The sequence below is a fragment of the Malurus melanocephalus genome, unplaced genomic scaffold, assembly GCF_030028575.1.
Source record: "Malurus melanocephalus ecotype Western Australia unplaced genomic scaffold, MMel_1.1 scaffold_207, whole genome shotgun sequence".
In the NCBI taxonomy this organism is placed as follows: Eukaryota; Metazoa; Chordata; class Aves; order Passeriformes; family Maluridae; genus Malurus; species Malurus melanocephalus.
The window spans coordinates 251,091-275,764 of record NW_026623439.1 but is presented as its reverse complement, the minus strand read 5'-3'; the positions used below and the strand labels follow the sequence as shown (position 1 = coordinate 275,764).

General features: G+C 47.6%; 1 protein-coding gene across 10 annotated transcripts in view; it reads left to right on the top strand.

Annotated features, from left to right (window-relative positions):
• Positions 1–24,674, top strand: part of COL13A1 (collagen type XIII alpha 1 chain) — a 57,649-nt gene that overhangs the window by 6,345 nt on the left and 26,630 nt on the right. For 6 of the 10 annotated variants that reach the window (XM_057373759.1, XM_057373762.1, XM_057373767.1 and 3 more), the window contains 15 exons: positions 1,276–1,326; positions 5,153–5,188; positions 6,597–6,623; positions 7,671–7,697; positions 8,745–8,771; positions 8,882–8,908; positions 9,195–9,221; positions 11,238–11,294; positions 16,553–16,669; positions 17,105–17,146; positions 17,990–18,016; positions 18,735–18,770; positions 20,056–20,118; positions 20,715–20,741; positions 24,366–24,410. In XM_057373759.1, the coding sequence (XP_057229742.1) occupies positions 1,276–1,326; positions 5,153–5,188; positions 6,597–6,623; positions 7,671–7,697; positions 8,745–8,771; positions 8,882–8,908; positions 9,195–9,221; positions 11,238–11,294; positions 16,553–16,669; positions 17,105–17,146; positions 17,990–18,016; positions 18,735–18,770; positions 20,056–20,118; positions 20,715–20,741; positions 24,366–24,410 (636 nt within the window). The remainder of the gene's footprint in view (positions 1–1,275; positions 1,327–5,152; positions 5,189–6,596; positions 6,624–7,670; positions 7,698–8,744; positions 8,772–8,881; positions 8,909–9,194; positions 9,222–11,237; positions 11,295–16,552; positions 16,670–17,104; positions 17,147–17,989; positions 18,017–18,734; positions 18,771–20,055; positions 20,119–20,714; positions 20,742–24,365; positions 24,411–24,674) is intronic. The other 4 variants (XM_057373768.1, XM_057373766.1, XM_057373763.1 and 1 more) reach the window with 3 other exon arrangements.

The window sequence follows — 24,674 nt, the reverse complement described above, 5'->3', positions numbered from 1 at the left end:
AGTTTAAGTCTGTGTGACACCATCTCACAGACTGTTTGCTGTGCAGTGAGCTGGGATTTGTACCCACAAACAAGTGCCGGTTTACAAAGCAATCCTACTTTTTTGAAGTGTTTGGCATTTCAGTGTTCATGTGTTTTCCCCAGAACTGAGGTGCCTCCCACCTGTGAGAGCAGGGAAATGGAGGTGTTTGGGATGCATGAATAACTGAATAACAACGTGTAGAAACTAGGAAAGAGGTGAATATTTACCTGAGAAAGGGGTGTCATCCATGCACTACCATACCAGGCCTGTTTGCTCCTCTTCATAGTAGACAGGGAGAGAAAAACACAACAAGGAAAGGTGAAACAGGATAGAGATTCTTTGTTCTTGTGTTTGCTGTTTGCTCAGTGGAGCCAACCAACATTATCCAACAGACCAGAATTTCCTAACTGTAGCCATTCTACTTTTTCTCTGCATGTCCTTGCATTTATTTCTGGCCAAAGTTTTCATGAAGGGACAGCAGATAGATACAAACAAACAACAGAAAAAAACATCACTCCTGGTTGCCCCTGCTTCCCCAAAGCTCTCCATGAGAGCCCTAAGTCCTCATCAGGCCACAGCTTTATTTTGCAGAGTGCTCTGCTTTCTTGCAGGCTGCTTGGTTTATGGGATGCTCTATCCCAAGGTTCCCCAGCCCTGGGCGCTTCTGGAGCTGCCTCTCAGGAATACACCATGTTTTTCAAAGAGAGGGACATGTCCTGCCCATCACACTCTGTGGGTTGCTAGGAATCGGAGAGGCAGCTGTTTTTCTTTACTTTTTCAGCAAGCCCTTTGCTTTGTTTTCATCCACATCTCAGCTGAGTTTGAGAAGTACACAAGCGAAGCATTTCTGGAGGCAACCAAATAAGCTGCCCGCAGCTCCCATGTCCCTGAAGCCCAGCACATCCCTCTTTCTTTTCTTTCCTCTGCAGGACACAATCCTCCTGGAACTTGCAGGAAGGAAACAGAAAGAATTTCAGGCCATTTTTCACACTTGCAATGGGGCAGAACCTCTGTTTTGCCAGAAAGTGTTTTATGTGTTTATACTTCTCCTTGCTGTGCAGCTTCCATTTTCTGGCACATCTGAGCAGCTCTAAAGGACATATTTTCTCCCAAAGTGTGAGGCAGAAGCTGGGGGAGGTCAGAACAGAAGCTGCCCAATAAGCCCTGAAGGTCTTACACCTGAGGCACCCTCGTTTAACCCCAGTCTTGATGTGACTTGTCTCACTCCTTTTCCTTGGCTTTGTCTCTCTGCAGGGTGCTCCAGGAGAGGCTGGCATGTCTATCATTGGGCCCCGTGGTCCACCCGTGAGTGGCTTTTCTCTTTATTTTTGCCTGATGCAGGTTGTGGGTAAGTTACTGGGAAAGTCTTAGGAGGGTCATAAGGACTCAGCATCAGCTGGAAAGAGCAAAAACCCCATATAATGTGGTTCCCATGCTGAGCCAGCCTTGGTTTTATACTGCTATTATATACTATATATAATGAAATTATAGCTAGTACTACAGGACAAATAAAAAGCCTTCTCTCAGCAAGGAAACCAAATTCATGAATTTAAAAGGAAGAAGCAAATTTCCTTGTAACAGGGCTGCTGTCACTTTTGTAGAAAATTTTCCCTTTGCCTGGCTGATTTTAGCCTTTGGTTTTATCAGCAGGGTACAAGCCCCCTGATTTTAATGAAGAGCAGGATCAGAGCTAAGTGGGTGACTGGGGATCTCACAAAGATGCGTAGTTCAGAGGTCTTTGTCAGGTACACAAAATCTTGGAAGCTCTGTCAGCATGGTTACCCCTATCTGGAGAGTCTCTTAGTTGGCTGGGGAAATGACAAAAGGCAGGATTTTGCACCCTCTTTCTAGCAAAAGTGTCCCTACAAGGTGCAAGGAGTCAGCCAGACAAAGCTTTTTGCAAGGACAGGGTCATAAAAAAAGGACCAAAATGAAGGGTTGGAGTGTTTATGTGCCCTAAATGCTGGATGCTTCTTGCACTTCGGTTCAGCCATCGAGCCTCTGCTTTTGTGTGGATGCAGCCAGACCTCTCCACTCCATCCCTGTACAGCCTCCACCAGAGATTTCCATGAAAAAAGACCTGGAGATTCAATTCTCTGCCTCTCAGTAGGCACTTCCGATTTTGATTAACCTGTGAAGAGCACCGTCCTTGACCTGCAGAGAGGATGGGCTGCTGGCAGCCTTTGTTTCATAGCAGAGGTCAAGTGAGAGAGACCTAGGCAGTGCAAACACTTGGCTGCATCTGGCTTTCCAATTAATTTTCCCAAAGCCCCATGACAAGTGTTTCTAATAAAAAACAGCTTTGCTGGTCCCCAGGCCCACCTGCCTGGGATGCTGGAGTTTGGGAAGTGACAGAACCAAAGCTCAGGACCCAAATGGTTCTCCCCAAGTGTTTTATGCCTGGCAGATGGTCCCTGGCCATGTGTCCAGGCAAGGAAGAAGGGCTGGCAAGTCTCTCAAACCAAGGTCTGAGCAAGACCACCCTGCAAGACCACAAACAGCAGATTTTGGAGGGCAAATGCCCTGTTGCTTTTGCTGCTTCTCACAAGTTCTGGTTCTCAGCTTTCTGAACTGTGTAATTATAGCAATCAGAGAGAAAAGCCGTCAGTTCCTGTCTGTGGAGGTCCTGCGAAAGAGACCGGAACCGCTGTTTTCTTGAAGGACACATGCCTGGGCTGCAGGACAATTTTTGTCTGTGCTACTGCCTTTGCTGCTGTTGGGAAAGTGCAGAAACGTTGCATCTTTAAAGCAGCAGAAAAATGAGATGGCAAATGGTATCTAAAACGGGGTTTTGCCTACACCAGTCAAACCCCTGAGGTGCCAGGACTAGCCCAACTCCACACTTTCCCCCTGCAAAGCCTACTGTGAAGATGATCCAGTTTCCTGGGGAGCTGGTGATAGGTCAGAAGGATGGCTGAGCACAGAAGACAAACACGGAAACCCTGGCCAAGGGGCCACTCGGAAAGATGTGGGATGACAAATAGTTTCCAGATTTTTGTTTGGAAGTTGAAGTTTTCGCTTGAGCTCAGAGCTGCTTAACTCCTGGCCAGAGAGGGACAGTGTGCCGATAGTGGCAGAAACAGACCGTCTCCATGATTTGGCAGCTCCCGGGATTACATGCTTCATACAATCAACATTTTAAAAAGGAGACAAGGAAAACCAGCCACCCAATAAAAACAGTTTCTTGGAATCGCTCGCTGCTGAACTGTTGTCTTGGCGTGATACCGTGCAAATGACTTTGCTGTCCTCCAAGGAGAAAGAGGCAACAGTCTGTAGTCCACAGAGGAAGCCAAATTGCACCATTTCCAGGTTTTCTCCCAAATTCTTTTTTTAGCACTTCTTGTCAGGGAGGTGTCCAACAGGGAACCAAAATTAATGAATTGTGGCTAGGCTTTTCTTGCTTCTTGCCTTTTCAGAAGCCAGCAGTGGACAGATCCTTTAATTTATAGCCTATCTTCCCTTTTGGTCACTAGCCAACAGGACCAGCTGGTTTTGTGTGTATCTTACAAAGCAAAGCCGACCAAGTTCAACTTTGCAGAACTAAAGAAACAGTGCAGATGCAATTAGGTCCTGCTAACATTGTGTACAAAACCAGAACTCTTCAGTGCAACATGAAGCATTTTGTAGTGGGGGCATCCCTCAAACCTCGCAAAGAGGCTGTTTGGGCCCATCCTCTGTAGAGGTAATTTTTCACTGAGTCTCTCTGCAAACAGAGGATGGCTGGAGATGTTACCTGAAGGTGAAGGTTTTCCCTGTCAGCATAGGTCTGAGGTCTCTCCCAAAGGATTGTCATTGCTTCACTGTGGCAAATCTCAGCCTCACAGCCCAGGAGGCCCATCCTCACCTTCCCTTCCCTCAGCACCATGTGGGATCGTTCTGGTTAAGGCAGAGAGGCACCCTGTTTATGCCCAGCTTTTTCCCAGAAAGCCCCTGCAGGACTCCAATCATGGTAGCTCAAATTGCTGAAAAAAGCATTTTCTTCCCCAAAATGAGAGAACACATAAAGAAGCTGAGCATTTTGGCATCATAGCACAGCTTTCAGGGTAGGCAAGGTGCCACGGTGGTCACTTGGTGAGTGTGGCACAGGATTTACCTCATCCAGCTGTATCTATCTGCATGAGTGTGCTTCTAGATTTGCTGAAGTCTGGGACATATGGACCATGTGCTTCCTTACCTGGCTCATGCTTTTTTGGGGGGGGAACTGAGATTAAAAAATCCTTAAATGAGTGATATCTTTACTGGATACTGACAAAGCTATGGTAACTGTGACCTGGGATGTCCCAGGTCCCAAAAACTGAAGAACTGTAAAAAATTAACAGCCAGGACATTTTCCTCTTCTCAGTGTTTTTAAGTAGGGGGTGAAGAAGCTGACAAACACCTCCCAATCCAGAGTTTGCTGTACCTGATCCCAAATGGGTAGCCAGTGTGGCTAGCCAGAAAGAGGCAGGGGGAAAAAACTTGGTGATCATGTTTCATTCATCACACTGCCTAACTGTCTTAACTCTCAGAAGATTAAAAAAAAAACAAACAAAAACAACAACAACAACAACAACAACAAAAAAAACAAACAAAAAAAAAACATCAAAAAAAAAAAAAAAAAAAAAAAAAGAAGCGTTAAAAAAAATCATCTCCAGAATTATTTGTGAGGAAAATGAATGAGCTGGGACATAAGATGAGAGGAGGAGGAGCAGAGGAATGGCTCTGTATCACAGATACCAGTGACCTGCAAGGCTTGTCTTGCACAGAACACAGCACTCTGCATTAAACATCTCAGGTTCATGGCAGCAAGAATTGCCATAAAATGAGCTCAGCCTCTGGAATATACTCCAAAAGCCTAACATATGGGCTAGGGACACCCATTTAATTAATGTAGAAACTTCAAGGAAACTTCTTGCAGTCCAAATTGGAACTGCTCCAGCATTTTCTTGGCCCTGTACGAGTTGGAGTGGGGATGTGAGATTTCACCTCTTTCCCAAGACACTTTCCCTTTGGAGGGGAATTGAGTATCTCTTCAGAGAGTTGTAGGATAATTGGTTAGAGGCTGGGGGAAAGGCTCTGTAGAGAGGGCTTAGGGTCCATCAAAATTAATTTCAGTTCCTCTAAACTTCTGTCTCTGTTTCATCCTTCCCAGGGACAGCCTGGAACAAGAGGTTTTCCTGGATTCCCGGTAAGTGTAACTCTTAATTTATGAGGTATGGATGTGTGATATTGCCAGGAAGCCTCATAAATGCTTGTATCTCATCACTTCTTCCTGAAACCAATGACCTGATCTGATATCACTGGAAAAAGTAATTTTTTCTTCATTTGTTTTTCTACTTTTTTTTTTTTCTTTTAAATGATACTTAGGGAAAAAACCCCAAAACCAAACCCAAACCACACAAGGTTTCTTTCTGAAAGGAAATTAATTTTAAAAAACCACCAAGTGTTAAAACAGCATAGTAAAGCCAGATCTGTTTGGTAAAAGAACACCATCCTAAGAAGTACCCCCATCCCAAACAAAGAAAACAATCCCTAAGTAGGTGAAATTCCAACTTTAATTGTGCTTTTAGGTAATGTTCCAATAGGAGCAAGGATATAAAAGGGATCCAAAAGGGGCCCTGGTCATATTGAAGGGAAAGGACATGAGACATGAGGGGAGATTCTTCTCCAACACAGTTGCAAGGGAACAGAGAATATGCCCAGGAGAGGACAAAGCAAATTTCCTTTCAATCCTGCAGTTGCTGGCAGCACTCTCTGAAGCACTGAGGCTGCTGAAGAACTCGAACAGTTGCTATTTATTCATATGCATTTATCCTGGACAGCTAGGAAGTGTAAGGCAAACACAAACGCCCTCCACATCCCTGCTCCCGCCAGACAGCTCAGCAGCTGCTCCAGGACACTGGATGTGCCAGAGCAGGTCTGCGGGGGAGACTCTCATGCCTGGAAAATGGGAAGAATTGGCAGCCTCTGAGCTGTCTGACCGGGCTCCACAGCTCTGCCCTTTGTGGAAAGCGGGGCTGTGAGCTGCCCCTGGGCTGAGGAGAAGCAGATCCTCTCCAGGCCCTTGTGGTCTTTGGCTTTTGGAGGAGCAGAAAACGAATCGCCCAGCTCATGAGAAAGTGCTGGGTGGGACAGCTCAGTGGAGGCTGTTTCTCATCAAACAGTACCTTCAGCATGTGCTGAGCTGTATGTCACCTCTTCCCTGGGACACTTATTATTGTGTCATTTGCAAAAATTCCTCTTCTCCCGAAGGTGGGTGCCCTTTTAAATCAAAGCATTGAGAAAAGCTGCTGATATTCAACTAGTTTACCAAACACTGTAAAATTTGAAATTCTGAGGCTTTTTTCGCAAATTGCCTGTGAATCCCTCCTTGCTTTTTTTCTTGTGTCCAGCATTGCTGCTGAAATGTGCTGATAGTGAGCAGGTCCCTGCTGAAGCAACTTGAAATCAGTGGGCCAGGGACCTGCCAGGACACACAGCAGGGCAGGGAGAGTCACCCCAGTCCATGCAGTCTTGTGGCACATAGTGCTTCCTGAGGCAGATGGACAGACAACCCAGGGAAAGCATTTCTCATCATTTTTCCTGTTTTATTTCAGGGCCCTATTGGCTTGGATGGCAAACCGGTAAGCAAACAACTTCTCTGCAGGCTTCCTGCCTTGCCTCCTGCTAGGTCCCACTGTGCTGACAGCCTGTGTGTTAGACCATATGTTTTTAAGGGGATTATTTTGCAGTGTCATGCACATGCATGGATTAAAAGAAAATCAGGAGGTTGGCAGGCAGGAGGATGCCACAGATGCCTTGGGGGAGATGCAGGAGTCAGGAGATTAAGGAAGGCAGAGTATGGCCTATTCCTTTCTAGGCAAATCTATAAAATAGCGGTTCACAAGTGTGGCAGCTTGGCTCTTTGGGGAAAGCATTAGGAGGCACTCCCACCCCAAATCAAGACAGGCAGAGCAGATCCTCGGGGTATCATCCCTTTGCTTTATCCAACAGCTTCCTTCTCTTTGCTGTTGTGCCAAAAAGAACTGCAGTAGAAGAGGGAAGGATCCTAAAGATCTCTGTGAGAGCTCCATGCTGTCCTTAGAGCTTTGTAGTAGAAACCTGAGTTCTTCCCATCCTTTAGAGAGTTAGGCACAAATGAGCTACTTCTCCAGGGATAGTGGATATGAAACACATAGCTCCATGTAGCAGGTTTGCCACCACACCCTTCTAGCTGTGCTGTGATGGAGAAAGAGCTTGTAGCACATACCCCTGGCATCTAATTTCCTGCAGCAGGACCCTGTTTTTGCCATGAGGAACATCACCCCCAGGAGAGACACAACAGCACCTCTCTTGCACTGCTCTGGGGGCACACACTTCACTCAGCAGAAGCTGCTCTGGAAGCCCAAAGAGGGCTTAACTATGATCCAGCCATGCCCTGAAGAGCCTTGGCTCCCTGAGTTCTTCCTGCAAAACTTTGTTCTGAGCATTTTGGGTAGCAGGGAGCAGTGTCCTGTGTGTGGGCACAGGTGTGCCACAAGTGTGTGGGCAAAGCTCCAGTGTTGCATCCTCCTTTAGAGGTGTAATAACTCTGGGCTCCTATCGAGGTAAGGGGGAAGTGGGTTAAATCAACATCTTCTAGAGACTGCAGTGGCCAAAGCTGATTGATGCGTGTTTTCTTTCTTCTGCAGGGTCATCCTGGACAGAAGGGAGAGATGGTAAAAATGCATATGTTTGTCTGTGGGTAATGGGTTGGTTTGAAATGATGTTGCCTTTCAGCTCATGGGCAGGGCAGCAATCTTAGTTCAGCTGATGCATTAGCTGCATCCCTAATTCTGTAACTTCATAATAGTAGTGCTGGGATGCATGTCTGTAATTTTTGCATTATGGCTATCAGATTCATCATGTCACAACAGCAACTCTCTAGTTACGCATGGGATGTGTTTTCCTTGCAGTTAGCAATTATGTTCTTTAAATATATTCTGGGAGCTGACATTTTTCATGGTTGGCCTCATAGCACAAGTAAAAGTTGATGGAAAGATTTCTGGAAACCCATCTGGCAGCTTTCAACTTATCTAACAACAACAAAAAAAGCAGATTTTTTGTATTAAATGTGGTTTTTTCTCCCCCCGCTCTTGAAGCTCTGTTTCATGTATGCATCATACTAAAATGCTTTTGGTTGAAAATTATAAACTTAGACTGCACTTGATGGAAACCCAAATGCTGTCTTGCTCCTTTTGACTTCTCTGATGATGAAATCCCAAGTATGAGTATGTCAAGAGAGCAGCTCTTGTAGTCACCTTCGCTCACTGAAGTGTTGAATGTTTTCTTCTGCTAATTCTGTAATTCTGTTTTTGGAGCCTGAACGTCAGTATAGCCCTCTGGCAAGCACATGTTGACAATCTCCTTCCCCACTCCCCTATTGCACAATCCTAGAGCAGGCTCAGGCATCAGTCCTGTCTGCTTCTGGTTCCATCCCAGTGCCTCTGCCAAGGAGACACACTATCAGCTGAGGTCCTGGGAACAATGAGGGTGTGCTTTCCTGATGATTTTTCACCCTCCTTTTAATATTTCCCCCCTGTGGTGAAGCCAGGGCATGTGTGCATTTTCAGTCCTCCAGAATAACAAAGGGAACCTGGATCTCTCTTGGGAATTTTCTTCACAATTGTTTTTAAAAGATCGTTTTTTTCACCTCTTCCATACGCTGCCTTCTTGTCACTGTGAATGGAAAACCATCCCATGTTAAATTCTGTGTTTCTTTAAAGGGTGCTCCAGGTCCCAGGGGACAACTTGTGAGTATCTCCTCCCTATCCCATCCTTCCCTCCTCCAAATCCCTTTCCCCTTGCATTCACTGAACTCCTTCATTTACTGAGGCTTTTTTTGGTCACTTTTCTGTTATAGGGACCTCCAGGACAAAAAGGAGAAAAGGTAATTTCAACAGAAGCCATGTTAAAAATTAAATTAAAAGAGTGCAAGGGACATGGTGGACTTGGTGCTGCTCGACTTAGCTGTGAGTGAGGAGTACAGCAAGAGCAGAGGGCTCAGGGGATCGGGGTGGGAGGCATGGTGCTTATCAGGTGCAAATTGACATAACTGCTCTGAAGTTGATATAGTCACAATGATTTACACCTTCTGGATCTGACCCTGCATGCCTATTTTGGTCCCCTCTGTTTGTGGCTTAAACTCTTTCCTTTTTAATCCCTGTCTCTCACAGGGTCAGTGTGCAGAGTACCCGCACAGGGTAAGTCATTAGCATTATTATCCTCTGTTCTGTGCCTTCCTGCATGTTAATCCTTCGTCTGACCGGCTTTTTGTTGGAAGTAGAGATGGTTTCATTAACAAGCTGCGTCATCTGGGCCCTAGGGCAGTGCTTGGTTGATTGATGTGTTTCGCAGAAAAGCAGCAGATAAGGTTTTCCTGGAGGGATGTCGGTTCTCCGGTCTGTTCCTGCCCACCGGAGCTGACCCCTAAGATAGCTGCTGTCAATTCTGCTTCCTGGAGACCCTCCTGTGCTTTGTGCTGGAGAGGGGAAGGTCCATGTCTTTATCTCAAAACCCAGTGAAACTCGGGGTTTCTAGAGGAGTAGAGGTCACCCACTCAGGCTCTGTGCTGCTGCACTGGCTCTGTGCTGCTTCCACTGCTACTGTGGTTGTGTGGCCAGGAGCAGTGTGGGGTTGTCATCATTACTCCCTTTTTTCTTCTCCCTCATGCTGGTGTCATCCCTGCACAGAGGCAAGGGATTGTGCTCTCTGCCTGAGGGTAACCCTGCACCCCCTGGCCATGATGCTGTGTCAGGTCCCCAGTGGGCTTGTCCCCGTGACAGTTCCCAAGCCTGGTGGGCATTCTGCCTCCCAGGAAGAGGCTGAGAGGGAGGGGTGATGCCAGCAACTGTTCAGTGAAAGCTAATATGTTGCCCCACTTGCCTCTTCACCCTGGCCTGGCCAGCATGTGCTGCAGCCAAGAGCAGAGAGAATACATCATGGGGTTTGAGGGGATTTAACCAGTTCTAAAAACAACCAGAGTGCTGAAAATCCACTGGAAATGCATTGGAACAACATCATATGAAGTGGCTGGAATTTGTAATCTGGGTGTACAGGGAGACAGGCTTAAGAGCTTTCTGTTTATTTTTGATGGGCCTCTGGATAATCAGCTGGGTTCTGGTCCCTGGCCCGCAGGAAGCAGGGTCAGAGCAGCAGAGGCACTGGAGAGAGCTCGGCTGGCAGCAAGGGAAAAGGAAGCCGTGGGTATATGCCAGTCCCCCGTGCAATAACAGCCGGTCAGCTGTGTTTATTTAGTGAGCTGGCTCACTGGATTGTTATGTTAAAAAGAAGCCAGCACTCTGGTCACCCGAGCAGTGTCCTGAGTTCCTGTTACAGCCCTTAGCTCTGGCTGTCCGCAGCGCTCAAGGTGAAAAGCAGTGGCAGGACCCAAAGCAACACTGGGAAGGGAATTGGTGGATCCCTGGAAGTAGCCTGGGCTCAGGCCTGGAGGCACAGGCACACTGGTCTGGTGGGTTGTAGGGTGACTGATGAGCTGCAGGGCTGTGACAGCGGGAAAAGGGTGGGTACAAAGCCTCACATCCCAGCAATGTTTGCTTGGCTCCATGGAGATACTTTTGGTCTCATGAGGCACCAAGCTCAACATTATAAAAAGCCCATGAGTTGTTCAAAGCTGAGACATGCTCACAGGAAGGGTGACTGTCCTCAGATCAACTCAGGGACAGGCTGTCCTGAACTGAAAGTTCAGCGAGCCAGAGGCACAGATCAGCCAGCAGAGGTGCAGGATTTTTTCTTTTTTTTTTTCTTTTTCTTCCTCCCTGAATGAAAATTAGGATGGGTCTTGTTGCAAAAATGTGACACTGCTGACCAAATTGCAATTTATTCTTGCTTTTCTGTTTGACAAGGTTCTTTGTCAGATGTTCTGGGTGAGGAAATGAAAACCAGCATCCTGAGAAACCAGGGGTGTTGTTTCAGTTTTGTTTCATATTTGTTTTCTTAGGAAGGAAATACAGGGTTAGGGTATGTGCCTTGGCTCTTGTTGTAGTTTCCTATTTTTTTGTCTGTATGAGCCTGTATGGCCTGTGCTGCTGTGGGAGACGAGCCCAGGCACTGGGGCTGCCATTTGGGGTGAGATGGCCACTCAAGCTGCTCCAAAGTGCCACTCGAGAGGAGGGGAACCAGCCATGCTCCATTTGCCCTGAGAAATGCTGTTTGTCTGACTGACCCCGTTTGTCTCACGTGTCTTCACTGTTCCCCAGGAATACCTAAGTACCACCCTTGCAGCCCTGCGCTCTAACCAGATCCTTACGCTCAAGGTTTGTGGGTAGTGGTCAGATGGGTTCTGATGCAAAGGCTCGAGGATCCAATATTGCATGCTGCCTTCTGAAAAAACTTCCTATTGAGACACAGGGGTCAGGGCAGGAGTTGAGTTGGAAGTGCCTTCAGGTTTCCTCTCCAAACTCTCCCACTTGCAGCTGAATCCACTGAAGGGTCTTGTCTTGCCTCTGTTTTCAGGACTACTTTTCTCCATTTTCCTCCTTATCCTTTAGAGCATCCTCCCTCAGCTTCCCTGTAAGCTGCATAATGTTTCAGATACCCTTCAGTGCTTGAGCAGCCAGGCAAAGCCAGCTTAGCTGGTTCTCCTGAGCTGTGGGGCCTCCTGCACTGTCTTTTAGAAAGAGGAAGTTTGCCTTTGGATGAAATCAGCCCAGCTGAATTTCCAGCAGAGATGCTTTTGGAGTGATAGCTTGTGGCTGTCTGGATCAGTGCATTTGAACACATTTGATCATGATGCTGCAATATTGGGTTACCACTTGTCTTTGCAACAGGACTGGATCCTTGCTTTCACTGAACACATGAAGGACAATTTTGAAAGGGAATAAAATGTGCTGCTTGGAAGTGTATGGTTTCTGTGGTGGGAGATCTGTGGGCACACCTCTGGGATCTGAGAGTGCAGCTCACATGGGGAAATGTCGCACATGGGCACGTTTTTGTGCCTGAGCATAGGAAGCCTCTCTCACTTCTCCCTGTGTAAATCAAGAGCAGCTTCAATGGAAAACTGATAGGAACAGGAAAGTGGATCAGGCCAGAGCAGCATTCCTGGGCCCAGAGCCGGCATGGTGGGTGCCAGGGTGACAGCAGCATGCCTGCAAGTGGAAACTGGATACAGCAAAAGGATGAACAAATGCTCCAGAGCTTTAGTGCATTTGATTTCTGTGTGTCCGGGTCAGCTTTGTGCCCTAAGGCAGCATTCCTGGCTATAAGCAGTCAGAGAGTGATGATACTGTTGAGCAAGGGAAAACAAAGCACAGGCTGCCAAGGCAATGCCCTGCTTAGGACTCCAGCTCCAAGGCTTGGTTCTTCTCTCTTGGCCATGGTTGTTGTGCCTGCCTAGCTACATGAACCACTCCAGGACCTGCGTGTTGACCCCAGCTAGCCTCTCTCCCCTCGCTCCCACACCTAGAGGAAGGGTGAGACCTGGAGATACACTGGATTTCTTGCAAGGGGACAGAAAACACACTTGGAAAACTTGGAGAAAATTGCAGTTTTAATAGTTGTCCCAATTCCCATGATGAGAAATTAAGAGAAAACAGTCCCAATCACTGAAGGCCCTAGCAGAGCCAGTGAGGGGATATCTTACAGGGAACACTGCCTAAGCAAATCAGCGGGGCTGAGTCAAAAATCGCCTGGGTGAGTTCTATTTCTGAGCAGAGGAAGGTGTAAAAGCTCTGTACAGTGGGAGCATTCGCATGGTGACCCCACAGCTGCCAGCTATCAGCTGGTGAGTGCCCCTGTGAGCAGCACGGAGGAGCTCAGAGGTCTGCCAGCAGGTACCTGTACTGCGCCTGCTCTGCGCCACTCACACGCTGGGCTTTATTTTCATGGCAATCTCTCTGTTCCCCTCTTCTCTGTTCTCTCCCCTGGCTGCTCTCTGACTCTTGGTGCCCTCATGGCCTCCTTTGCCCTGTGACCTTCTGGTTTGATCTTCTTCAGCTGTTGCCTCTCCTCAATTCTGTGCGGCTGGCTCCACCTCCGGTCATAAAGAGACGCACTTTCCAGGTAGACTTCTCCTCCTTGTTGCCTGTTTCTAAGCTTATCCCGATGCTTGCAATTAATCAGCTTGCTACCTGTCTTTCTTCCCCTCCAGAGGAGTTTCCAAGAGTTTCAGGCAGAGCTGAGGGACTTTTTTTAAAGCAGAGGAAATCTTTGATGTGATAATGTTGCTAAAAAGAAATGCAGTGAAGCCAGTTTTTCAAACTAAAATAAATGGGCCATGAAGCTGTTTTCGGGGCTGTCGACAAGCAACCTCCTCCCTTAAGGAGTCAGTTCCTGCATATTCTATCTTCAGAAGAGGTTAGAAGCCTCTTGCTGAAATACATCTAATGTCTGTGAAATTTAACTGAGATGAATGAATAGGCAAATGCTTCTTCTAAGGGTTAGTCTAGTCTGAGGCACTTGGGGAAATGTGTTTAAATAAGCTCTTAGAATGGTTTCATTAAACTGCATTAAATCTTTGTGTAAACGCATTTATTTTGGTTTCCAGGGCCATAATTAATGCTTAGTTTATTTAGGGAATGAATTCATAAAGTGAATTACAGACATATGAATAGTGAATAAGAGTGTCCATAGTCAGAGTTCATGTGGCTTTTAATGAGCGCACTTTATGCTCCCTCATTCTATCAATTGGGATTAGCTTTCCTGAGTGGACAAACTGCTGCAATTACCCTGCTGAAGTGTGCCAGGCACTCTCTATTAAGTGGCTGGGTTTTGTCACCCTGCTGCCTGTCTAGCAGGGAACTGTAGGATGCAAGAGACCTTTACCATGAGGTGCCTGGTCCTTGCCCAGCACTGGACAAATCCTGACCTTTCCACTTGAGCCCATGAATTCAGTTCAGTTTCTATCGATGCAGCATTCGCAGCACACAGAGCCCCACAGTTTGCACAATTTGCCTTTCAAAGTGACAGTCTGGAGAGCCAGGCCAAGGACTGACCTCTTGGGAAGGCTTTGAAAGCTGAAGTTCCTCTCCAGGATGAAGTGGGAAACTTGAATAGCGGCCCTAGGTCCTGTCGTTAGCCAGGGCTGCAAATTCCCTCTGTCCGCAGAGGAAAACTTCCCCTCTTTGCCATGAGAGTTTTGCCATGATCTCTTTTGCCTTTGCTGTATTGATTCCCTAAATGCAATTATGGGTGTAATGTGCTCCTACAGATCTTCCAGCACCAGGCAATTCCAGGAGCCCAGCATATGAATACTAAGAAAAACAGTGAGGCTGCAAAGTGGAAGTTAGCACCAGTGCCTGGAAGAGAGGGAAATCCTGCTGCTAACTCTGAGCACATCAGCAGGAGTGCTTTGCCCAAGGACTGGGCCTTAGCTGAGCCATGGGTTGAGTGGGGTCCTTCATGAGGAGGCTGAGCAAGCATTGCATTGCTGGGGCACAGTCAGGGTGGCTGGCTGGTGTTTAAAAGAACTGAAAAATAGCTCCAGTTGACAGCTAAAAATATAGAATGACAAATGAGGAAAATGACACCTAATCTCCCACTTACTGTATCCCCTTACTGTCCATTGAGCTCTGTGGGGGTCCTTTTGTGCTGAACACATTAATAGGACTGTAATGATGTGGTAATAACACTTGGTGTGTTCAGGGATCTGCAAGGATGGGCACTTGCCTAGAGAAGGCCGGCCGTGTCCAAGACAACAAAGTGAGGCTGATGCGAACGGGACCTTGGGTGAGCTCCTTCCAGCCACTCGTGTGCTGGGACAGGCCTCCTGCTCTTCCCAGTTCCCTGTCCCCTGCCAGCACCCCTTTCCAGTACCATGCTGCATTTTAGTGCCTCACATCTGGGGCATGGGCTGGGTTGGCAGAGCTGAGGTGGGAATAGAGGAGAGAGAGCCAAAATGAGATGGGCAAAGCCCCCTTTGCCTTCCCATGGTGCACCCATGCTGGGGGTGCTGTAAGATGCAGGGGGAGGAAAGTCTTTTGAAGCTTGAATGAGAGGTCAAGGCAAGAGGAAATTTAGAAATATATTCCAGTGTCATCCCGGCATCTTCATTAGATGCAAATTGCCATCCATATTTTAAAGCTATGAGACCATTTACAGGAAAGTGGAAGAGCACTGAGTATGGGGGATAAGGAATCCTAGAAAAGAACCTGCATTCCCTTTCAAGAGCCACAGGATGAATGAAGATCCACTTCAAAAAAAAGGGGGAAAAGCAAGTGCGCCCGACCTGCCTGGCCCAGCAAGGCTTCCCAGCGTGGGCTGCAGGTTGGGTGGTGAGACACAGGAAAATGGCTGTTGCTCCACACATGACTGAGCTTCTCGTGAGCCTGGCCCTCATATCGGAAATTTTCTTTTAAATAGAGTTCATGGCAAAAAGGAGGAAATTTGCAGCTTATTACTTTCATTTATCATTCTAAATAAAGCAAACATCCCCTGTATCTGCATGTTTTACGAAAGGCAGCCAGGATAAACAGTGCTCTTGGTAGGAACACAGGCAGGGGATAGATTTCATGCTTTTTCCTCCAGTGTATAAAGTTGTAGAGGATAAACGCAGCGGAGACCCAACTTCACACCCATTAACTTTTAACTGAGAAACAGCCATGTTTGGTTTCTAGCTTCCCGTGGATCCAGCAAGGAAAGTTTTTCAGATTTAAATTGGATCACCAGCAGTAGGCCGCCATTGTATTTTATCTAGAGAGGTGAGCCTAATAGGCGAATGGCTTAGCATGGGTCCTAAGAGCTCGCTGGAATCATCAGTTATAGATCAGCAGTCTGGTATTCAAACGTGGTGCTTCCAACCCACTGTCTCCTCAGCGCCGCTTGGTGCCACGCTCAGGTCCTTTGGGCCAGATGACATTGCTGAGGCATGAGCCACCAAATGGCTACTGAGGGGCCTGGGGAGGAACCGGCTCAAACGGCTCTGTTCCAGAGAGCTGAAAATGGCAGGTGGCTCAGCGCGTGCTGCCTTGTTAAATCATAGAAAAAACAGGCTCTGCCTGGCGGACATGGGCCTGCCTTGGGTGGGCTCCAGGAATGCCATGATGATCCTGTTATTTTCTTTCGGGTTTGTGGCATTTCTACTTTTGGTCCTTGGCAAAACAGAGGGAGTGTTGTCCCACAAATATAGTATGGGGGAAGAATAGGCTGAGGTAAGACATTGTGGCTCTGCCTGGAAGTGCCAGTGTGGTCATGGGAGGCTTTGCTTCACATGTGACTGTCAAGTGCTTTGGAAAGCCTTAGAGACTCAAGAGGTGTCAGTCCTTGACACATAAATTTTACTTGACTGACTCAGGGAAGAAAAAGGTCTCTTTGGACTGCTTTGTCATCACTAAATCTCTCTAGAAGAGACCTCTGACCAAGTGACCTCAGATGTCTTTGCAAACTGTAGAGTGCTGGCTCCTGCTTCCCAGGCTGTGCTCAATAGGGCTCTCCATCGCTCTTGGAAACTCCCTGGCAGTAACCTGGGACTTGCTTCTATCTCATCTGCTTCAGCCAGGCTGGCCTGCCTTGGGGCCTTGGGCTGGCAGTGTGAAGGGTTTGCTCTGCCAGCTGATAACTCTTGTTTTATGAACTGTAGGGTGAACAAGGACAAGCAGGGATCCAAGGTCCCCCAGGGCCCCCTGGTCCACCAGGGCCTGCTGGACCAGCTGGACCCAAAGGAATCCCAGGACATCCTGGGCCAGTTGGGCCCCCTGTAAGTCCTTATCAAAACCCAAATCCTTCTGCTCCCCCTTCCCCTAGGGCTCAGGCAGTTTCCTCTGGCCTCTGTGGCCTCTGGTGAGGCTGAGATAGCCATGGATGGGAGACCTGCAGAGAATGTGGATGTGTGGGGAGGAGGAAGTTGCGGGGAAGGAGGGAGGTGTGCACTGGGCACTGCTGCTATCTAGACACACAGTGGGTGACACCAGGCTCATTTCCTCCTCCTCAGCCCCTGCAGATGACCCCAGAGAGGAAGTAACATGTGGGGAGTAATTGTCGTGCTCCCTGCCCCCACTTTGAAGTCCTGTCCCTGTCCTTGCAAGTAGCCAAGGAGGGTGGGAACAGAAGCACCATTTATACAATAATACCATTGCTAAATGGCAGGGCACAGGACAGAAAGTTCTGATAATGTGCTTCTCTCTTGCAACAGGGCAGAACGGGAGAACCTGGAAAGCCTGGCAGAGATGGAAAGGTGGGTGCCAGAAATCAGCTCCATTCCTGGGAGCTGCAGGAGGAACTGGGGCACAATGGCTCTGTAGCCACTGCCTAATGAAAGGAGCTTCCATCTCAAAGAGTTTTCAGGGCCTGCTGGCAGGACAAGCAGGTCTTGTCCTTGGAGGCAAAAGCACCTCTACACACACAATACAGGGGTTAGGGATCCTGAAAGCATCTCATTTCTTTCTGAGAGATCTTCATCAGTCTCTGAGGAGCCAAGGACAGGATGGCTAAACATTTGAATTGCCAAACAAGGCATCAGAGAATATCTAGGGTAGTTTTCCCCTCCTGCCTGCTCATATGCAGCTCCTGCATAGATACTTTGTTTATTTATATTTACACGCACACATACCTGGTATGCTTCATGGTTCATATCAGGTAAATTGTTTGGTTATTTCTCATTTAAAGACACAAGTGGTTTGTTTGTTAATATGTTCTCTCCATTTAGCTTGCCAGAGAAAGCTGCAAATGCCTGATTTACTCCAGAGCTGCACAGTGGGCTGGGAACAAATTCCCTAAACAAGGCAGAGAAACAGAAAAGATTCTGGAGCATAATGCATAAGGCAAAGCAGCTTTTTGGTCTTCAGATTCAGCGAGACCAAACGGGGAGGGATGGAGTGCTATGGGCATGATTTTATTTGGGTGTGTGGGCTAACATAGTATTCATCTGCACAAAGAAGAGATTGGGGATGTTTGAGCTTACCAGCTCAAATCTCTAAGGGGTGTTTCAAAGCAAAGCAGCCAGCACCTCCCATCACCCTGCTGCCCATGAAATGTCTACATTTTCTGACTCCCACATCTGTTTTGTTTTTATCCACAGGGCTTACCTGGGCCTCCTGGACCAAAGGTGAGACATGTCACCTCACTTAGAGGTGTAGAAGGATGAGGAACAGAGGTGGACTCTCCTGGCAAGGACAGATGTGTACATTTTGATGGATGGAGGAGGGGTAAAAGAGGTTACATCAAATAGCTGAGAAAGATTTCTAATCCAGCTCAGCATTGTCTCTGGGGTCTGGCCCGTGTGCTGACTCATGGGTTTTGTCCAGGCGACACGTCTGAGTTCATCTTGACTGAGCCAGGCACGCCTCATCAGCCCGTCTTGCAAAATTGTTTGCCACACACAGCTTTATTGGCTTCTTCCATTCTCAAAGCATTTCACAGCACTTCAGGAATGGATTTTGCAATGCTATTGTTAACTCTGCCATGGTTTCTAATTTATTCACTTGCCAAACTGCAAGGGAGGGGGTGGTCATTATTGTTTTTCAGCTGCAGCCACCCACCCTAACTTGTTTTTATCTGAGATATGTAGGTAGGGTGAGCAGATAGGAGCCATGGAACTGGGACACACAGCTGACACGTGTCACTTGGCTGCCAGGGGTCAGCCCAGTGCAGGTAACGATGACCTGCAGGTCTGAAGGGTCAGGAGCTCACTGGAGTCACTCTGAGCAAAAGCTGAATTTTCCTCATGGAATGGTCTCCATCCCAGCAATACCCCAGGGAAAAGGGCAGAGATTTGTCCTTCTCAGGCCAAGCCTCACTTTCTTCTGTCCTTTTGCCTTTTGCAGGGAGATGCTGGGATTCAGGGACACCCTGGCAGAAAGGTAAGAAGGGAAGCTCCAATGTTGTTAAATGAATTAAATGGAAAGATGCCTTGTGGAGTCATGGCTGAAAATCTATGGGCTACTCTGGAGCATCCTGTGGAGCTCTGCTCCTGCTGGACATGGATCTGCAACAGGCCATGGATCCCCTGCTGTCACCCATGTAAGGAGAGCCTGGGTCTGGAGATATCTTTGTCACTCCAGCAGCTACAGAACAGACTTTGCCCTGAGTCTGTGTGCCTCTCTAAACCCACTTCCAGGCTGAAATGCACTTCCTGTGCATCCAGACCCAAACAAGAGGCTGGAAGGGGCCAAATCCCTGGCTATTGCTGTCTGGGATACAGGAAAGAGTCAATCCTGCACCGGGTTAAAAGGCAGAAAGGGGCAATGCCCAAATGCCTACAGCAGCTGCTGATGAACAGCAGGATTGTCAAGCCTGGAGGGTGTAATGAAGAGACGGAAGGAGAGACAGGGGAAAGACACAAAGAGAGATCAAAGGGAGAGAGGGAATGAAGAGATACTGCTAAAGAGATGTCAGCTGGAGAAGGGGAAGGTGAATGCTCCCAGCAGGAAGGAGTCCTGTGTCCCCTGTTATCTCCACTTTGCTTTATGGGCGCTGTACAAGCAAAATGGCAAGACCTGAGAGCTTTTTAATTAGCTCTGTATAAACTGAGAAGTTTTTGTTATGTCAGGAAGTGGAAATTATAGCCCCTGCAGACCACAGCCCACTCCTGCAGACAGACACAATTTATTGCCCCTTCTCCCAGTGAACCATTGGATTTTCCATTAGGAGCCCATCCTGCTGTGTGTGTGCAGGGCAGGCAGCTCTCAGCAGCGACCTCACAGCGAGGGCCTCCCCTACCAGCTCCTCTTACATGAAACAACTTGTCTGGTTAATTCACTTCTGAGCAAAGAGCCTGCACAGATCTGGGAAGGGTGAGCCCAAGGTTGTGACCTTTCCTTGGGAAAGCTGGAAGGAATGGATGAATGCAGGGGACCTTAACAAGAAGGGAAAGGAAGGCTAAATGTTCAGGAAAGTTGGTAACTCAGATACGATGTAGGATGTGGGACCACTCCCTTCACTCCATATATTTCACACACTGAGTATCTTTCTTGATGCAGAGTGGAGCTCCTCTCTTAATGATATCCAGGGGTAGGTTGGTATGAGTGGGACACCTTGGTGTGGGACATCCCTCTCACACCTCTGCTGACCTTTCTGCCAACACACAGCTCCTTTTCTTGCTGCTGTGTTTGCTTCTTCCACTGTTTTCTTTCTTCTCTTCCTCAGGGTGAGGCGGGTGAGTCAGGCCTGCCTGGTGCCCATGGCCTCCCTGGAGCCTCTGGCCCCAAGGTAACCCTTAAACTCGAGTCAGTGGGGGCATCAGATTAAGAGGCACAAGCCTATCCTAAAGGGCTATCAAAGGCCAGGGGCTGGGGCCCTTCTCTAGAGCCTGGAATGAATCATGTAGACAGGATCACTAGCTCCTGTATGAAGAGTCTGGGCTATTGTTGGTCAAGATAATTCCATGCTGTCCTGAACCAGGACCTACACAGTCCCCCATTAAAGAATAAAACTGACCCAGCCTTTAGAGGCTTTAGAGGTGTTTTGCATTTTGTGAAAATGAGTGTACTCTGGGCCATGAAACGTTTTGATGGTTTCTACACCCATATCTTGTAGAAAAGCGTTAGTATGGGCAACCTCCAGCATCCACTCCAGGGACCTAAACTGCCTTTGCCTTCCCTGGGAGTGGTGTGCTGCATCCTGTGCTTGGCTGGACCATGCTGTTGTCAGGACAATCAGAGTGCTGGGGTTGCATTTATCACACCTCTCTTTTGGCTACTTTCTCTTTGTCGCTTGCTGCTACATTTGAACTGCTTGCTTGGTTTTTCTTTCATGTTTACTGTCTGTCTCTGTTTCCCCCCCTTTCTCTCTCCTTTGCTGGGCAGGGTGAAAAAGGGGACACTGGCATCAAGGTAGGCATGACAAATATGTTTTTCTAACATACAGTAGATCACCTGGGAGATACTGCTCCTTGGGCTAATGGATTGTAAGGGGAAGTTGGGTCCAAGGCAGCTCTGTGGGGTATTTGATGGAGTACACATCTGTGCTCTGATTAACCACAGACAGGCACTCGGAGCTCAGGCAATAAAAGCAGCCTTTATCCGTTTGGTGGAATTCGATTCTTACCAAAGGCATTTCTCTGACTATGAAGCTTGCCGGTGATTTGTTGCATCTCTTTATTTGATGGGCTAGGTTGGGGTTTCCTCATAAAATCTGGTTAGCTGACGCATCAAATCCACTCAAACTCTGCAATTCAGGCTGAGGTTTGGCTCCAGCTTTTCTGTCTGTTTCTGGACACTTTTTACAGGCTCATATGGTTTGTGCCCAGATGTTATCTATTTGACTGAAATTTACTGTACCCATATATTTAAAATATATTACTCAATGTAGACTGTGCTTAAAACATTACAACATTGGCAAGTATTCATGGCAGTCAGAGCACACTGTGTCATGCCATACATCTTAAACATCGTGAGGAAAGACTGGTCCTGTAATATTTGGAAAGGCATTAACAGTGACACGTATATTTCAAGTATTTAGTGTGTGGCATGCAGCTCATTTATCCTGCAGCACATACACTTTCTATATCTTTTCCATCTGGGTGGATTACTGTTTGAAGAGAGAAAAGGCCCCTTCAGAGTTTACCAGGGATGCGTCACTTGGAGTTTAAATAAACGTTCTTTGGGAATGCAGGCTCTGGGTTCATGGTTGAATAGAGCAGTATTGATTGTCTTCTTGCAAGGAAACAATACCTCCTCAGAAATACTGCAGTTCATGTGGAATCCAAAGGTTCCCTGTGTCCATTTCAACATCAGTGTAATTCCATCAAGCACAAAGGTATTGCTCCTGTTTGTGCCAGTGTGAGTGAAGGTGGTATTGCACCTTGAACTAATGTGTTTTGGGGGCTTGGAGTTTGCAGCTCTCTGGACAGCAGGTCTGAACTGAAGGACTGAAGTCCAGGTGTGGCCTGGGAGGGAAAAAAGGCTGAAAGGAGAAACTGTTTTTTGTCCCTGCTTAAACTCCAATGTTTCATTGCTAGCAGACAACTGCTCTGCTCATGCCTATGTACAAGGACTAACCAGCCCTTCATTTGGGCTCTGGCAAAGGGGAAGCCTGCAGGTATTGCAGTCTCAGGGCCATCCCAGTCTTCCCTGACTCTGGGCCACCCTGGAGACATGGTCTTGCTACTTGCTGCTTCATCCCTTATTCATCCTACTTCAGGAGTGGAGATTAAATCCACCACACATTTTGTGATACTAAATTGCAGCTCTAAGTTCCACCTCCCCAGTCCCAAAGCAGCACCTTCTTTCACACACAGGCTTTCATTTTTATTATAGTCAAGATCACTTTTCATTCAACTTCCTTTCTTTTTGCTCAGAGGGGTTGAAAGGGAAGTGCACAAATACTCTTAAATCAGCAGCCAGACCTCACCCAGTAACAGCTCCTGAGCATCCAACAGCACGTGCATTTGTTGTCTTTGGAAATTGCTTCTTTCTGTTATCCTTCCACCTAGGAGGATTCACTGGGACTCTGGAAGACTAATTCTTCCAACTTTGGATCCAGTTACCTGGACTAGACTTTACAATCCCTTTGCCTTGAGGAGCGTTGGACAAACACTATGATTCATAGCTGTAGTGGCCAGTTTTTCATGGAATAGCATGCTTTATCTGAAGAATATCACAGAGAGGCTTGCTAGTACCACTCAGTTGATTTAACCACCTCTTCTCATCCAGTGGCAGCTGCAGCACAACCTAGATTGTCTCTGCTGTTTCCTTCTGTGGCTGTTTGTACTTTGATCATGTAGGGACCTAAATCTCTGTCCCTTGAAGGTCATTTAGGCAGTGATTGTGATCACCTGAGCCACTTGAATGAGCGTTTGACTGGCTGCCCCCAGCCTTTCACATTCACATTTCACTTACACTTTCTTACTTTTTTTTTTCTGAAAGATCCATAGGATGAGGATGATCCATGCTCTGAGGAAGGAGCCATAAAGAAAGTGGCCACACCTTTCTCAAGAAACCCCTGATAATTTGCCTCTCAGAGCAAAGAGGAACGGTGCCTGCTTTAGTTGGCCACTAATGAGTTGATTAGTGTGAGGCATCACTGGCACCCATTGGGGATAAAGCTGCTTGCACCTCTGTGTAGAGGGGAGAGGTATAGCCTAACTCTTTCAGACATTGGGGAGGTGTCTCCTAAATCTTTGTGAAGCTCAGGAGAGCTGGGAGATGCCACTGGTTGCCTTCCTGAAGCCCGCTGGGAGCCATGCTGGATGCTTTGCCTTTTGTACCCACCTTTGGTGGTGTTTCCCAGCTCCTGGCTTGGCTGCACCATTCCAGTGCTGCCTTTGGTGGGCAGCTTTGCTGCCTGGCTGCGGCACCCTGTGCAACTCCGAGGGCACCAGGGGACCATAAAGGCATCAGCCCAGCGGGTGCTCGCTGTACTACAATGGCTTTCAAACACTTAACGGTTTAAAGATGTTCTGGAGAGTTGTTTTTCCTCTTTTTTCTCTGTCACTGGGTTTCTTTCTGCTCTTCAGTGGGACAGGGTCACATTTGTTGCTCCCCTCTTTAATTAGCTCTAGTGCCTGTGTGATCTCGCTGGTGCTGGGGGCTGTGCCAGCATCATCAAAAAACACAGTGTAGGGTGGTGGCTCTTAGTTGCTCCTCTGGTGGGTGGGGGTTACCCTGCTCCCTCTCATCGATGGGGATTTGCTTTTGCAGGGCTAAGTAATTAAACAGCTTTTCAGGCAGGCGTTCTTCCAGGAAAGTCTCTGGGGTGGGGAATTGCTGTCACAGGCTGAGCTGCTCTGTGAGGATGGTCTCTGCAAGTAGGGTGGGTGTCTCCAGCAGACTGTATCGGTCTTGAGAGAGCAGTCCCCATTTTCCAGTACAAAGCATTCCTAATTACTGCTTTCCTTCTTACTGCTGAAAATAGGGTAGTTAAGTAGGCTGTGTAGGGCTGGAGGAGCCCACACCAGGTCACGTATATGATGGTATTTGAGGGTGTTCTACAAAATATAGTTCACAGGATGCTGTAATTACAAGACATTCTTTTTTGAAAAAGCATATACATCTATCCCTGCTGAATAGCCCTTCCAAGCAAGGACTAAACGTCCAGAACAAAATGACAGCTTCAGGTTGCCCGAAGATACTTTATTTTCCAATTATTACCAGAAAAAATTCAGGCTAACAGTGCAAGGCAACCCTTGGATTCTCTGTCTCTCCAGATAGGTTTGTTCATCCTGTAGTCACTGCAGGCTGAGTGCTTCCCTGTGCCCTGTGACATGGGATGTGGCACTCTGGGGGGGGAGAGGGTGGGGTCGGTCCTGCTGTAAGCAGCAGGCTTGAGAGGTTCCACTGATGGGAAATGGCCCTGCCTAGGACAATTGGCTTGCTGAGAGTCAGATGGGGAAAATGGTGCCTCACCTCACTCAGGAGGGTTTTTCATCACCAAGTGCCCTGGGCACTCCTGACAGAGCCCTGGGAGGACTCATCTCCTGTCTCTTGCTGTCTTTGTGTGTCTTGCTCTGCTTCCAGGGGGAGAGAGGCATGCCAGGGCTGCCAGGAAGACATGGCTTTAAGGTACCTTGTAACCAGAGGAGTGATGCGTGTCTGCCTGATCTCACCCATAGCACTCGACTGTCCCTGATGCACAGGGATTTGTTGTGTGTCTGTTGGTCAGTGACTATCCTCAGCAGAATTATTTATGCTTCCAAATTGCAAAATAGTGGGCCTAACTTATGAAGGCAATGGTGGGGGAAGAAGTGTTTTACAGAGCAAATGGCATGCCCAGTCTGATGCTGACTTGCAACATCAGGACCTTAATGCTTTATGCCAGTGAGAGCA